Raw genomic sequence first — 17,571 nt, 5'->3', positions numbered from 1 at the left:
ATGTAAAGATTAACATACTGGATGATTTGGAAATAAGCAAATTACTGAAGATTTATCGGTTTAGTCAAATTTTGTTTTCATCTTTTCATCAATGATGCAAACAAGCATTGCTCTCTTGACTGCTTTTTTTCTCCATTTCAGATCGTATGTGCTTCCAAATACAAATCTGGTCCCTCCCCCTCCCCAACCCAGGTGCTTGCAGCTCCAATATCCAAAAAATGAAAAAATACAACCCACTCCCTCCCCATAGTACCATAAGTTTTAGAATGCATGCAGGAATAATATACAAAAAAATGCATTGCCAGTTTGGATTCTCTGACCTTCAACTATTTCAATATATCTCCTTTCTGTTAATCAGTCATTATCTCCTCTTTGCTAACTGGAATGTTCTCTTCAAGAACAGATTTGCTGCGCGGTCTTTTCTATAGCACAACACCCTCAATATTGTGTTGGGGTCTGATCTGTTCCACTTTCCTGTAGTAGGAGGCATTGGCAGCTTGTATCCATTACTCATCAAACCTATCCCACTTGACTCACAGCTCATAATGCTGAAATCTTCCATCAATTGTTCACTACTTTGACCCATCAATGCAATCACTCCCTCCACCACTGCAGCCTCTCCATTCACCACATTCTCTGCTATCAACCCTTCCACACTGTTGCTGAAAACTATCTTCAAATTCTCGAAGTCCTCTCGGATGATCTCGTGGTCATACCGGTGAAACACCCGCGAGCTTCCACCAGCAAGCAAAACCATAAGGAATGCATCGTATGAGGCCTTCATCACTTCCTTCATTGCCAATGGTTGAGCTCTATCTGTGAGAATTGTAGTCATTAGTGTGAGATTCTGCTTGAGGATTCTCAATGCAGCTCTTATCTCACCTCTACCCACACCACCAACATAGAGGCTGTCATACAACACAGAGCTTGAGTCGTGAAATGTAAGACGGTATGCAGCAACTTCTGAGACATGTTGGCAGGCTCCAAGAATGGACAAGTTCACTGTTTCAAAGTATGAACAACAACTCTTGCGGTTGCTTGCAAACCGAAGGCGGTTTGAAGGAACAACTCCGGAGTTCATAGAGAGTGTTTTCTCAAGAGAATGAATTTGAGTAACAAGATAGTGCAAGGTGTTGAGACGAACATAGAGGCGTTGAGTTCCACGGCTAGTTGATGGCCGAGGATTATGACCTTCGTGTCTTCCATTAATATGTTGTATATGAGCATCAAAACCAGCATTGCATGGAGCAGCTCTCTTCCACAGCTTCGTGAATCTTGAATCACTGTTGCATCTGGTAAGTGGGGGAAGCATGGGAATGTAACTTTGTTTTGAACCTGAAAGAGGGTAGAGTAAGTGGAAGTTAAAACAAAACCATTAGATACAAACTTTGCTACTCTATTGTGGCAATTATCAGTCATATTATGAATTCACACTACTTACCACATGAAGCAACAAACTTCATGTAGTCCTGGAAGAGGTTTTCCAATCCATCAGCCAGATCTTGAACTAAATCTTCTGTAATGGCTATTGGAACTTGGAAGAATTCTTCCACAGTTGTCGCGGCCAATTTCATTAGCTCCGCAGCTGATTGTGCATGTAATTCTGATTTGGACTTTGGATTCCATGTCTGAAATAACAAAGTTGAAAAAGTTATAAACAATATTCTATGATCAATAACAAAATATGTGATAAATTTCTTGTGTCCTTCCAATATGAACAAAGGAATAAGAATCATAAAGGCAAAACTTACTTCAGTTTCTTTTGCCCTCTGCAAACACTCTTTGCCTTTGTGCAATGATTCATCTATCCATTTTCCCAGAAGACTCAATATGACTGAATCAACATCATAGGGAACCATCTCTCTGATTAATGTTTTGCCACCATCCTCACACTCACTAGAGTCTTCAACCATCATTTGGACAATTACTTTTTCTAGCTTTCCAGCCTTCTGCAACACCTGAACTGATTCGGTTGTCAGTGAAGTCAATTCCCTTACGTACTGCTTCAGCATTTTACCAAAGCATGTATGCAGCACCATTGCTGCAACTGCACCTGCTATTGAATGCCATTTCTTTAGAATTGGACTAAAATGATGTCTTTCCTTCATCACCAAGGCTTCAGTCTCCTGAGCCAGTTGGAGAAGAACTTCACTCAATTCTTTCTTTCTTTCAAATTCAGCAGACTTGGCATTCGCTGCCTCCAATACCTACACCCAAAAAAAGAGAAAGAAATACATTATTAGAAGACTTGACTAGTTTAGAATACTAAAGCTAAAGATAGGTTATATTCAAACCTTATCAAATGCATTTTTCATGGAAGAACGAATATAACTATCAATTCGGTCACTTGATGAATCCACTACGGTTATGCCTCCTTTCTCTCCCCTTTCTCCACCTGTGAGTGTCAGATCTTCACCTAAAATCTTTGAGGCTGTCAACACCACAGGAAGAAGGTTTTCGATTTGACCAGCATTCCCTCTTTGGAAATAGTCATGGTAATTAAGCAATCTCTTCTCTGCCCAACCCTGTATTGAGTTCAGCACTGACGACAGCATCTTAAAATACAAAGATTCCTTTTCTCTCATAGCATCGATTGCCACCTCATTCAACATGGCATGTGAGGCACAAAGAAGGTCAGGTTCTATCTGGCCAGTGCTCACGTACTGCTTAAACAGCACCCAGGTGAAGCACACATTGTGAATTGGCAAGGTGATTCCCAGTGTAGACCATGTTTTCTTTATCAGCTCAAGTAGCTCATCAACCTCATCTAGCACTAGTGTTTCATCCCTGACATCAAAAATGGATTGAAGAAGAGAGGTGTAGAGGTGAATGTTGAAAGGGAATCCATCAGCCCAGTGGCAAACATCAGTGGGAATGCCATTGTGGCTTCTCCATGACAAGGAAACCACAGAATTGCAAAGGGTCCTCATTATGTCTGCGTTTTTGCCGGTGTCAATAGGTTTGGACTCACCACTATTTACGATGTCCCTGAGGCGCATGGCAAATGTGTTAGTCTGTTCTAGAGGGATTGATGGGTAGAGGAGGAGCCCTGCTTCAAGGACTTTGAGTTGCCGCTTTTGCCACATATGATACTCATGGGAATCACTGAATTCTGAGGGCTTTAGGTGGCGTATCAGTTCCAAGGGGAGGATAATAGTTTCTGCTCGCCTTCCCATCTGAAATTCAACAAGCAATTACAAATATTTAGTATTTAGACCAATAGTAACGTTTAGTTACCACATAATTCTATACATCAATAAACACATAGGATAGGAGTACACAAGTGATTAGTTCGAAGTTGTACTATTTAAAATACTTTCATTTCCTTTTCTACCCAAGTTTCTTATTTCTCCCTTCCTTTTCCACCACATACAACCTTCTTTCTACTTTTTCTTTCTCTTTCTACATCTCTTTTCCTCCCACCCTATATACTGCAAAATGGGAGGAATTATCACATGATCTGGGACCATCATGTATCTATAGTTCCGATTAATCTCTAGGTGACATTTAATCAAGTTTTATTATCTCTTCTTGGTAAATTGAAAAAACTCGAGTACCTATCAGGTTAAGACTATGGATACGTACTAAAGATGACTAAGACCATGAGACATACTTGGCCAACATGGGTCCTCAAGAGGGTTTTCCTCAACCTATTATCATCGTGCTCCGTCACCCTCATCTGCTGCCTCATGATCTCCGCGGCGGTCATGGGCCGCCGCGGCCTAAACGGCGGCACAGTGCGCGACAGAGGGCTGCCGGGTGCACCGACAGGAGAGGAGGGGGTGGATGAGCCGGCACTGGTGGCCAATCTCCTGGAAGGACTCCTCTTCAACATCTTCAAGCCCAACATCTTCTTCACCCTGCTCGTCGGCTTCGTCACCACCTGGTTCTGCTTCCCCCCCTCGCCACCATTCTCGTGATTGGAATAAAACGTGAGGGCGTGGTGGCCCCCAAAGCCGGGCGAGGACCTGCACGACGTGAAGAATACCTCGTAGGCTGTCTCCCTGACATGGTCGGCGTCGAGGCCGTCGAGCTTCCCGAAGGGCCACGAGAGCGCAGCGGCGTAGTCGAGGGGGCGCTGGCTGTGGAGGTTGTAGTCCAACCGGGAGGAGGTGGCGGAGGGGTAGGACTCGCGGCGGGTGTGGTGACCCATGCCGGAGGGTCAGGGGGGGTTTGGACGTCAGAATAATATGTCTTGCATTGCGAGAGGGTGAGGAGAGAAGAAGTGCATGTTGTTGGGGCAGCGAAGAAAGCGACGTGGTGTGGTGTACGTGTATGTCTATGTATGTGTCACTTGCTCTTTTTGGAGCTTTTTTCTCGGAGGGAAAGTGGTTTGTTTCATTCGGTGGAGAAGTTAAGCAATTACTACCATTTAATGACCTCTTTGTTGTCTGTTTTTTAGTTACGTAAGGCAAAGTTTAATTATCTATCTCAGCTAAAACTAAATTTAAGGAAGGAAGGATGTGTCGAACCTGTTTAGACCTGTTTAAGGAAGGAAGAATCAAAACTAAATTTATCATTTGTTATTCAACTTATAATTTTGGAGCATCTAATCAATTCAAATAAACTCTTGTACTAACTAAAATAATTATATTAAAATTTTAATAGGATAATTATTTGTGATCAATAGTAAGAGCGAAATTTGTAGGGAAAGGGAATTCCGAAAATTTGTCAAACACAAAAATTGGCACGCCAGCCGCCAATCTCATCAAGTCAAATGGTCAAATCATAGAAAAATATCCATAGGCAAACTAATAATTATATTTATATGTGCTCACTATTTTTCACTTATTTTTATTTCTTTCTTCTTTCACCTAAATATTTCACATTATGAATTGTACGTCTATCATGCGGATCCTAGAAAAAAAAAAATCCTCCTGTTAATCAATAAAAATAAACATACAAATTTTCAAGTGTTAAAAGCTTCTACACTTGACGGTTCTAAGTATCAACCACCATGGCAAAAAAAAAAACAAGAAAAAAAATACTAACGATCGATAACCAAAGTGCACACATTGCTATCCAAATCATCGAGAACAACAAATCTTCGTTACTAATTTACTATAATGGCCTCAATTATTGGATAACATCAACCTTTAGTAATCAATGTGGTCTCACGAACAACTTTATTAGCCACAGAATCAAAAAATCTTTCATTATGCATTTTTTAATTCATATTAAAACGTGACATGTATCAGTCTTTTAATTAATTTTTCTAATGTTACTGTTATAGATTTATATTGAATGAATTTTTAACTATTTATAATATATCACGATGTAATGGATTTATGATAAAATATGCTTAAAATATTTATTTTTAACAAGATAAGAAATATAAACAAAAATTAAAATTATAATGAAAATAAAACTAAAATTAATATGGATAAATAATTATTTTTGTCCATCAACTAGTAATGCGTTAATAAATTCGTCTCTGAAAGATAAAAATTTAAATTTTAATCCCTAAAAAAAAGTGTGACAAATTTATTCATCCGTTAACTTTCGTTAATGAAAGAGTTTATTTAAACTTAAAAATATCTAATAGAGGTATGAATGAGTTTAAAAATAATATAATATATGTTTCTTTTTGTTATACTTATTTTATATATAGATATTTATATGTATGTAATTTTTTCTAAAAATATAAATTGAATGATAAATGATAATATAAAAATAATTTAAATAAAAATGTGTTATGTCTTTTCATATTTGTTAAAACTATATTATATTTGTATAATGCAATAAAATATATTATTTTTAAAAAAAAACTTAAGTATCTATTTCTAAATACTTAATTATAAGATTGTAATTAAAAAAATAATATTGTAAGAAAATAACTAGTTATAAAAAGGTTTTATTTAGTATTTTGATTTGAGCCCATAAAATTTTATCACCGATCCTAGTACCATCTTGAAACAAATGGATGGCAATAAAACTAAGTTAGGATTTGAAAATGACTCGAGACTAATTGGTGAAAGTATCTGGCATTTTCCCCGTTGGATTTCCCAATAGAACTAGAAGAGCAAATATATTCTATGATACACCGTCAAACCATAGGAAGGAAGGGAAATGGAGGAGACTCTTTCTCTCCGTCTCATCCATGTCAACAAGTCTTTGGTTTTCACCTACCTCGACACGGACACGGACACCGAACACAACAAGAACACGGACACCGAACGCGACACGAACACGGACACGTGGACACCTGTAATGTCCAAAATATAAAATGTAGTACGGGTGTCGTGTCGGTGTCGGATACTGACACGGACGCGTGTTGGATACCGAATACGGCAAGGAACTGAGGTGTCCATGCTTTATAGGTTTTCACCAATAGACTACACATCATTTGCTTTCAAATATTTTGACATAGCTCTCTTGTTTTTTCTTTTGGGTGTCAGGTCTCACCCATCTTTCTTCATTTTTCTGCTTATCCCTCTATTAGCTCTCACCAAGCACTTAGTCGAAGTCCTCTCAACTGGAGGAACATTCAAAAAATGGATAATTGAGCAAAGGATATGGATGATCACATGAATCACATCCCATCTATATAGATGTTTGGATGCTCTATTCAACGCTTATAATTAATTACTTAAAATTTGGTGCAAACTATTCAAACCCCCCGCTACTACACCAAACTTAATAAGCGTTGATTAGGTGCCTTATTTCATTTACATAAACAAAGATAACAAAAGAAATTGAAAAATATAAATTCTGTAAATATTTATTGTATCTTATTAATATAAAATCCTCGTTAAAGGAAACTAATAATATTATATCTTTATTAGAAGAAATAAAAATAAATTTCATAACTAATTTTTTTTATTATAGTTATAATATTTTGTTGGAGTTTAAGGATGAAGTATTGATTTTTGGTCCAACCGAAAAATTCTCTATTTCAAGATAATTGTTATGAAAGTCAGTATATAAACTATGGGGGTTTATAATGTGATGATAGTGTAAAAATTTATTGATCTATTATGTATCATACTCTTATTAGAATAATTATCATTAGTCTTTTGAAGCTTGATATTCATACTAACAACGTGCCTAACTAATCACTTCTTAGCAGAGCTATATATGGATCTAATCATTATAAACACATAGTTTAAGTTTATTTTTTAAAGATTAAAATATGTTTTAAATCCTTAATAAATTAATAAATTTTATTTTTGGTTCTTAATGAAAAAAATTGTTATAGGTTCTTGATAAAACAAAAAATTAAAAAATTTATTAGGAACCCAAAATAAGATTTGCTAATTAATCAACGACCTAAAATATATTTTAACCTTTTTTCAAAAAAAATAATAAACCTATGTAATTTGTTATTTTTTATGCATGTGTTTGTTTAAAATGATTTTTTAAAATATATTCTTTAATAAAAAATAAAAGCTGCACTGGGAAAAAGTGGAAACCAAATTCATATTTCTAATCTCACCAATGGAGAATTTTTTTTACAAGTAATACATAATTTATATCTTTATTTATTAGTATTTATTTAAGAAAAAAAGTGATGTGAAAAATATCTTATTTTAATATAAAATAATATTAAAATATTTTTTTAAAAAAACCCTTAGTTGTCTTTTAATCTTTTATTATAATTTATGTACAGTTTTAATTCTTCCATAACTTTTTTGTTAATAAAAAATTTCTTTTCTAATTAAAAAATAGATCTTTAGTCCATTTATCATTAAATTATTAATAATGTGTTTAATGGTTTATATGTATAAAGTCATATTTTATTGAATTGGCACTTTAATTTAATGGATTGACTAACGACTTCAGTTTATTTGAATGTCTCCATATAAATAAATTAATTAAAGTGGCATATCTATTAAAATAAACAATATATTTGATAAATTAAATATACTATTTTTTTTGGTGATCCAATTAAATCTATTATCAAGTTTGTTGAAATGTTTTATTTAATAATTAAAGTATCATGTTACACATATATATTATGGTCTACGCTACTATTTTATTATTGATGGCTACGTTAATTACTGTTATTACTGTAAAATGTTTCATTTAATAAAGTGTCATGCTACACATATAAATTATGGGCTACATTGTTATTTTATTATTGATGGCTACTCTTATTTTTTTTTCCATCGGGCTACACTATCTTTTTACAAATGATTAAACCGTAAATTGATGGAAATTAAGATCTGGTTTTAATTTTAAAAAATATTACTGTAAAACCTTTTTTACAGCTATTACTGTAAAACTCTTAAATTAAAAATTCAAAATCATATATCTAATTATCTACTATTTTTTTACTGCAATTATCTACTACAAGAAAGAAATAAAAAAATAGAATTAAGCTAAAACAGTAAATAGTATCACTTTGTTAGGAGTGAAAATGGACTAATATGCTAGGTTAAATAATGTATGAGTCTTTTTTTTGACAGAAATAATAATATATATAATTTTTAAAGTTTAACTTCTCTCTTTTACATTATCAAAAAAAACTTTGCCCTTTTAAAGTTTGATATAACTTGGAAATTTATTTAAATTGTATTTTATAATAATATATTTTTAATTGATATAAAACTAATTTTATCAAGTCATTTATTTAAACTCAAACTGGATTCAGAGTATATGGGCTGATATCGATCACTCTATGTTTTAACAATATATCAATATTAACATTTTGTAGAGTTAATCATATATAGAATATTATTGTGTGGAAAACATGATTTAGCGACTGCATTTATCTGTCTCTAAATAAAGAAACTGGTTTCTAACCACTTTATATATGCAAATAGCGACTGAATAAAATCAATGAATAAAGCCCAACTTGTTATCCAGAAACCAAAACAAATTCGGTTGTAATTCTTGACATCGCTTACTCTGTTCGCCACTGCTAAATACTCAGTCTCTGACTCAAATAAACTTTAGTTGCACAATCAGTCGCTAGAAATTTCAGAAAATAAGCCATATTGTGGCTTCATGTTTTGCCAAAGAAGTCGCAAAAGTGGTCACTGTTCTGTGTAAAGGATGTAACTACTTTCCGTGGCTAAATCAGTCGCGATTTGCGACTCATACTGTTGGTCACTAATTTCGATTGCTAACTAGCACTTTTCAAGTGGTGTATAAAAAGTATAAAACTTAAATAAGTATGTTGTATGAGATATATTTTAATATAATTATAATATCATGTAATACAATTATTATTTATTAGATAAAAATCTATTATTATTACATAATTGTTTTAAAAAATTGCACTTTTTAAAATAATGCAAGACACTAAACTAGGTGAAAAAAACCCGAAAACTGAACCTGAATTTGTCCTATAAAATACATTGGATTAATTTCAAAATTCAAACACGTCTAAATCAACTGCAAACAGGTTGGACTAGTGGACGGGTTCGGGCTTTCTCACTCCTACTGATACTTAATATAAAATAATGGGAGTTGCTAGGTGCACCTAGCAATATTGCTGGTGCACCCAGCAATTTATTGAAACTACCATTTTGCCCTTTAAAATAAAATTATAAAAAGCGCGAATGTAATTTACGGAAGACTTTTTTTCGAACAGCTTCTTCTTCTCTCCCGGAACACAGCTTCTTCTTCTCTCCCGGAACAGCTTCTTCTTCTCTCGAAACCTACTTCTTCTTCTCTTCTCCGTGAAGCTTCTTCTCCGCGAGGCGCGCCAAGGCTTTCTTCTTCTTCTCCGCGAACAGGTTAGTTTCCCTTCCCCTTATCCTTAGCTTGTAATGTGCATCACTGTTAGCATAGCAATGGAACCTTAGGGTAGAAGACGAGAGGGGAGAAGACGAGAGTACGCCGGAAAAAATGACGGAAAAGGCTGACGGAGAAGTCTTCTGGAAGACCCGTTAGGGGTTCTTCCGGAAACATTCCGGAAGAACCACTTCTTCTGGAAGTGGTTTTTTTGTTTTTTTTTGTGTTTTTTTTTAAAAAAAATTTTAAACAGAAATTGTTTTGTTTTTTTTTAAATGAATTATTTTATTTATTTTGATTATTTTGTTTTTTAGATTTTATGAAAAATGAAGTTTGGGTTTTTGATGTCATATTTTTTTTATAATTTAAATTGTGTATTTTTACTAAATATTAATTTGTAAATTAATTTTTTTTTTATAAAAGTAGTTGTGTTTGTTTTTGTTTATTGTTTATTTTTTAAAATTAGTGTTTTTTCTTTAAAAATGAAGTTGTCTATTTTTATAATTAAAGTTGTGTGTTTTTGAAGTTTTATAAAAATACTAATTTTTTATAATTAATTATTTTATTTTATTATAAATGAAGTATTTTATTTACTAAAAAAATTGTGGATGTTTACTAAATAATTTTTTTACATTAGTTGTTTAATTTTTTTTTTAAATTAAGTTGTGGATGTTTAGTAATGAATTATTTTTATATTAGTTGTGTTTTGTTTTTATAAATGAAGTTGTTTATTTTTTTTAAAAAAAAATAAATAACTAATGTAAAGTCATACCTCCATTGATCTTCGTCCATCTTAAGGACATATGCATCATACACAAGTACATTCAAATTATCATATAACCACATCCAAAAATTTACTACACCTTAAATAACAAACATATTAATAGCACATATGCATCATACACGACTATATTAAAATTATCATATAACCACTAATACAAATATATTCTAAATTTATAACTACATTATTTAATTAAACTAAACTTATCACTATAATAAACAACTAATAAAACATTTTTGTACCATTATACATTTAAGTTACCTAATTAAATCAATTATCCACAACATATATAAAACAGAAATAAAAAAAATTATAAAACAAAAATATATATATATATACCATTATAAAACAAAACAATTATAATCCACAATATATATCATTATACCTAATTAAACCAATAATTCATTATTAACTAACAGAAATATATATATATATATATATATATATATATATATATATATATATATAAATTATAAAACAGAAATTAAAAAAAATTGCTAATAATTTAACATTCCGGAAGAAGTTCTTCCGGAAGTTACGAAAGCCAATTCCGGAAGACCTTCTTCCGGAAGTAGTTTCCGGAAGCACTTCTTCCGGAATTGGCCTTCGTAACTTCCGGAAGAAGGTCTTCCGGAAGTTACGAAGGCCAACTCTGGAAGAAGTGATTCCGGAAACTACTTCCGGAAGAAGGTCTTCCGGAATTTACGAAGCCCAATTCTGGAAGAAGGTCTTCCGGAAGTAGTTTCCGGAAGCACTTCTTCCGGAATTGGCCTTCGTAACTTCCGGAAACCTTCTTCCGGAAGTGATCATTCCGGACCTTCCTCCTTCTGTGCCTAAAATTTCTTCCGGATACACTTTTTACTGTTTTTCTTCTCTAAAAACTAACCGGAAAACGAAATAAATGCGTACCTCCGACGAAATAGGAACAACAGCCACTAATAAAACTTCAAATACGGAACACGGGACCACCAAATCTTCAAATACTTCACTTCACGAGACCACCAACAGACTGCAGAAGGGACCACCACCGAAACAACAGCAAACGGAAGAAACAAACAAAGCAAACGGAAGAAGAAACAAAGCAAACGGAAGAAGAAACAAAGAAAGCGCAGTAAAACACAGCCTCAACACGTTAATTTAAAGAAATTTACACAAGGGCAAAATCGTCATTACATACGCATTAAATATTATTTTATTTTTACTTATTATTATAAAATGAAAATTCTTTTTTCTTCATTTTGTTATAAAATAATAATCATTTTTTTAGTATATATTAACTTTTGTAATAGAAATTAAATGTTATCATAGTAAATAATTTATATTTTTAATAAAATTTACGAATTAATTCATTTTTATGGTTTAAATTAATATTTGACATGCGCGTAAAAAACAAATTATAAATATTAGTCATAATTATATTCACTAATTATTTAATTATTTATGTATAATAGTATTAATTATTTTATAAATTAGTTTATGCAATTAAAAGTAAATTATTACAAAATAAAATATTTTTTTAAAAAAAACTAACTTCCGGAAGAAGCTTCTTCCAGAAGACAATGGAAATCTTCCGGAAGAAGCTTCTTCCGGAAACATTTCAGATGACGTTCTTCCGGAAGTTGTCTGTGAGTACTTCCGGAAGACACAAATTCTTCTTCCGGAAGAATGTTCTTCCGGAAAAGTTCCGGAAAGAATTTTTCCGGAAAGTTTCCGAAAGAATCTTCTTCCGGAAGAAGAATTGTTGAAGGACAGTTTCGCCACTTCACTGTTTGCTGGGTGCCCCAGCAATAATGCTGGGTGCACGTAACAACTCCCTAAAATAATATATGGGGTTACCTAAGGATCACTAGCTTAGTAAGGTACTGATCGAATTAGTCTCTTGCAAAATTATCTTAAACTATTTTTTTAATCTTATATGTTTTTAACTACTTGTTCCTTTTAATTTATCCTTTTTTTTTTCTCAATCTCTAAGTTCAGTCTCGATAACTCTTTAAAAATAAATTATTAATAGTTGAAAATTAGTCATATATCATAATTTAAATTGTTTAATGTAAATATTATAAAATTATTTTTGATAATAAATTCATATAATAAATATTTATTTATTATAATTTTGATGATACTAAAAGAAATCATCCTATATTAATATACCGACTAAAATAATAATTCATATAAATGATAAAAGATATAAATGAAAGAAGTTACGGAGCAAAAACTAATTTACATAATTTTTTAGTGTGTTTAGTATTTAGTAAGTTACTATAATAATTTAAAGTTATTTTGATTAGTTTATAAACTAATTAATTTGATAAAATATTTAAATATTTTTTAAAATATCCAAAACTTTCCTCTTCGATTGGACAGGGAGCTTACCCTTCCTACTTTGGTAAACAGTAAACAAAAAAAAAAGCATGTCACCAAATTAAATATAGATTTAAATATTTTTTAATCAGTGTAATTTAGTTTTTTTTTCTTGTAAATTATGTTTTTTATTTTTTATCATTAAAATACTTTAGATAACATTTTGAATAGTGTAAGTGTTATCTAAAGTGTTATAAAAATAAAAATAAAAATAAAAACAAAACAAACATAATTTGAAAGAATTAAAAATAAAAAATATATATTACTAGGACAAAAAGTAAAAAATACTTAATTACAAAAATTAAAAATGTATTTAAGTCTTAAATATATTATATTATATATGTGTGTGGGATAAAAATATTTATATTGACAAAAAAAAATTGAAGGATGATTTTGATTAAATTGATTTTGAAATAAAGTGTTTTATATTTTGAATGTTTTTATCAAATAGAATTTTTAGCCAGCACAAAAGTTACTAAAGTTATTTAACTTGGAATCAATCTAAAGTCAAATCTCGAGCTAGAAAGCAAACAAGAACATAAAAACACGTGCCAAGGAAACATTGGATACTTGTTTGGGATTACTTTGTTATAATGTTTCCCTTTTTGCAGTTTTGTCCGAGCCGCAGAAGAAGATACATAAGACATGAATGATAATGGAAGATCGATGCTGACCTTTTTATGACAACAGAAAATTAATTTATTTTTTCTAGTTGTTTCGTCCAGTCAGCGTCAAATTCAGTTTAGTAGTTTTTCAAGGACAATGGCAGTTGGTAATGCTAATTATAGAATGACCTCTACGTTTGTTTAACATTATTACCCAAAAAAACTTCGATGGGAATCAATCACTATTAATTAATTAATTTAGTGCGTACGTCCAACTTCCTTTTATTTTTGTATATATGCGTGCGTGTGGTGAACCTTTGAGTTCTCTACTACATATGTGAATGTACTATTATCCATTTGAGACTTGAGTACGGCCTTATTTGAATTTTAGCATTTATATGTTTTGGGTTATATATTTCTATATATATAAATTTTCAGTTGGGAAAAAGGGTTGAATATTTTTGGTTCTTGTTACATAGTGAATTAGATAATAGAAAGCAAAGATGAGAGTTGCAGTGGTTGGTGGTGGGATTAGTGGGTTGGCTTCAGCTTATCTTTTGGCCAAAGGAGGGGTGAAAGTGGTGCTCTATGAGAAAGAGGATCGTTGGGAGGTACATGCCAAAACTGTGAATGTTGATGGGGTTGATGTTGACCTTGGTTTCATGGTCTTCAATTGGGTAAGCATTGCAATGGTTTTCTTTTTCTTTTTCTTTTTTTGCTCTGATGATTCCATTCTTGAACAAAATATTAATACTAATGGGGATTTAGTTTAGTTGTAAAGTTTTTGTACGTGAAGATTGAACTACCAATTAATCCTAGCTTCAAAATCAGTCACACATTCTTGGTAACGGTAAACTTAATATGACTAATCTCTCAAGTTTCAATCTCTTCTTCCGTGGATTGTGATTGTTGCGATGTTGTTCGAGTTCTAGTGAGTGTCGGGGAGAGAATTAGTAGAATGAGAATTGTATTCACAATTTCACAGATGAATAAACACGGTTGAATTTATATACTCATTCTTGGATTCAGATTTTCTTATTGATATTTTTTCTAATAAAACTAATAAATTATCATTTGATAAAAAAATGTGATATTTTTTGTTACAAGATCAATGTGGAATGAACATATACCATATTTTGGGGTGAAGGTGAAAATTAGAGAAAGATTAAGAGAAATTAATATATGTAATAAATACTAAATATAATATGTTTTATGTACCATGTAGGTGGTTTTCTCACGCCCTGGTAACGTCACTATATTCGGCGATCCATTCCAAAGCTTGCCCTAAGCCTGTTGATTTGTCCTTGTAATAAGGAGAGATCTAGCCACACACATTCTACCTGTTAAGAGTTATTATTAATTTTAATTATTAATATTAATATTAATACAATTAATAAAAGTCACTAAGATTTATTCTTGACCTAGTAGTATAAATAAGAGGGTTACTTTACTTCACATATTATTGTAAAAATGTTTTATTTAATAAAGTGTCATGTTACACATACAAATTAAGGGAACCATAATTATTATTTTATTGTTGATGTCTACGTTACAATTATTACCGTAGAAATTTTTCATTTAACAAAGTGCCATGTACATATAAATTATTTTTTTCGACAAATGTGCATATAAATTATAGATTACGTTACTATTTTATTATTCATGGCTATGTTACTATTATTACTAGTAGTTGAAAAAAAGACAAGTTGTGTCTCTATATTTGATTTTTTTTAAATAGTTAAAGAAAATAGTGATAATAATTTTTTTAAAGAAAAATGACAACAGTTATATCTTAAAGATTCATGAAGAAAATAAATATATATATATATATATATATATATATTAAAGAGTAATTTAAGAATAAAAAATATATACACTAAAGAAAATAATTATCTTTATTAGTAGTTATAAATAAAAATGATTTATTTAATAAAGTGCCATGTTACGCATAAATTATGGTCTACGTTACTATTTTATTGTTGATGGCTACGTTATCTTTCTTACTAATGATTAAACTGTAAACTGGTGGAGTTAAAAAAAAACAAAAAAAAACCGTAAACTGGTGGAAAGATATGGTTTTGATTAAAAAAGAACAGTGTTATATAGTGCGAAGATTAATCATATAAAATGCACGAAGAGCTAATGTGTTATTATTTTAAATAATAAATCAAATTTTAATTTAAAAGAAAAATAAAATAGCAGAACTGTAATAATATCCCACTTATCATGCAAAGTTCTCACACCCACACCTAAAATTATCAATTTCAAAGCATGAAGAATTGGTAATATAAGCCGAAACATGCAATATCTCATTGAGTGAAATTGGGTTTCACCGGGTTGGAAAAAAATCGACATAAAATGGTATAAGGAGATTGAGAGCAATATCTCATTGTGAAATTGAAATTTCAATTTGTAATTAAAATTCTAAGAGAAGAAGAAAAGTGAAACAACCAACAACCCATCAAAATAAAATGGTGAGAAGGGAGCTCATGAAGAAAGTTGAAATTACTGAACATTGGATAAGCCACGTTAATACATGTATTTCGTATTAATTTTTTTTCGTACTATAAAGCCTTTTCCTTTAAACACTATAAAACTCTTAAAAAGTCAAAATCATATATCTAATTATCTATTACAATAAATAAATTATACATGCATGGAGTTAAGGTTTTTTTTTTGACAAAATACATGGAGCTAAGTTAAGAAATAAATAATACTACTTTGTTAGGGTGAAAATGGACTGATATGTTAGGTTTTATGGTGTATGAGTCTAATTTATTCCCTCTAGTATCAATCTCAAATATAAGTGGGAAAAAAGTGCTTTGCATATTGATTTCAGATATAACCTGAATTAATTTTATCTTATTTAATAAGATTATCTCAAAATATGAGAAGTTCTTGTATGACATAAAACTTAAAATGTTCTTCATTTAACTAGAAACTTATTTCTAATGAGTCTTTTTTTTATTTTTTATATCAAGTTTTAATTAAAAATAGTTTATAAAAGAACTACTTTTAAATAAAAATGATACAACTAAATGGTGCTAACTAATTTTCTTAAAAGTTTAATAATTATGTACTAAAATAATTTAACAATTATCTTATTTGTTGTAAATTTAAAATATAAACTTATATATTTAAATATATTTATTTATAATAAAAAGTTTAGATAAAAAGTATTTATTTATTATAATTTTAATTATACAAAAATAAATATTCATTAAATCCATATAAATGATCAAAGATGTGAATGAAAAAAGTTACAGAACAAAAGATAATTTAAGTGATTTTTTCCCATAGAAATCAAAGACATGTACACGAGAGTTTAGTACAACTCACAATTTAGGTATGTGTTTGAATAGGCACGGATAAAATTGATTTTAAATAATAAAATTAATTTTTTAAAAATAATTTTGATCAAAACTAATTTTAAAGTGATGTAATATATGTTTGAATGTTTTTATTATAAAAATAAATTAAGAATAAAATTTAATATTAACTTTTTTTATCCTACTACCAAAAGTTATTTTAATTTAGAATAAATTATGAACCTACATTTTTCTAATGGAAAATAAAAAATATGGGAAAATTGATCCAAAATCAATTTTGATCTCTAAATTAATTATCAAATGTGAAAGTAAACATGCATCTACATATTTTTGTGAGTGCAAATTCAAATATATCCAAAATAGGAACCGTATCTCCTTCTTACCACTTTGGTAAATTAAATAAGCAAAGCATATGTCAACTAATTAATGATATAAGGTAAAAATTAACTAAGAAACGAATCATTTCTCAAATACTGAACAATGCAATTCACGCAGCATTTAAGAAAGCAAATCATTTCTTGCATTTAAAAAATGTGAACATCGGATACTAGTTTGAGAGACCTTATTTTGTTTCAATGTTTCATTTGTGCAGTTTTGTCGGAACCGCAGAAGATAAGAGATGAATGGTGATTGAAGATGCTGAAGACAATAAAAAATTGCTTTTTCTAGTCCTTTCGTCCAGTGAGCGCCCAACTCATATTTACGTGCATTAATTAGACAAAAAGATTAATATTTATTTATTCATTTTCAAGGATAACGGCTGTTGGAAAACAACCCTTTACGTTTAACGTGAATAGGAATCAATCACTATTAT

The 17,571-nt window shown here is 30.8% G+C and overlaps 1 protein-coding gene across 1 annotated transcript; it reads right to left on the bottom strand.

Moving 5' to 3' along the window:
• Positions 1-22: 22 nt before the first annotated feature.
• On the bottom strand, positions 23-4,366 carry LOC114402496 (protein unc-13 homolog). Its single transcript, XM_028365091.1, has 5 exons — positions 3,614-4,366; positions 2,295-3,176; positions 1,752-2,207; positions 1,442-1,628; positions 23-1,335 (listed from the first exon to the last, which is right to left on the bottom strand). The coding sequence occupies exons 1-5, from the start codon at positions 4,151-4,153 to the stop codon at positions 362-364; spliced, it is 3,039 nt and encodes a 1,012-aa protein (XP_028220892.1). The 5' UTR covers positions 4,154-4,366; the 3' UTR covers positions 23-361.
• Positions 4,367-17,571: the final 13,205 nt, after the last annotated feature.

This window comes from Glycine soja, chromosome 20 (assembly GCF_004193775.1).
Source record: "Glycine soja cultivar W05 chromosome 20, ASM419377v2, whole genome shotgun sequence".
Lineage (NCBI taxonomy): Eukaryota > Viridiplantae > Streptophyta > Magnoliopsida > Fabales > Fabaceae > Glycine > Glycine soja.
The sequence above is the reverse complement of the archived record's forward strand: the minus strand, read 5'-3'. Positions and strand labels throughout refer to the sequence as shown.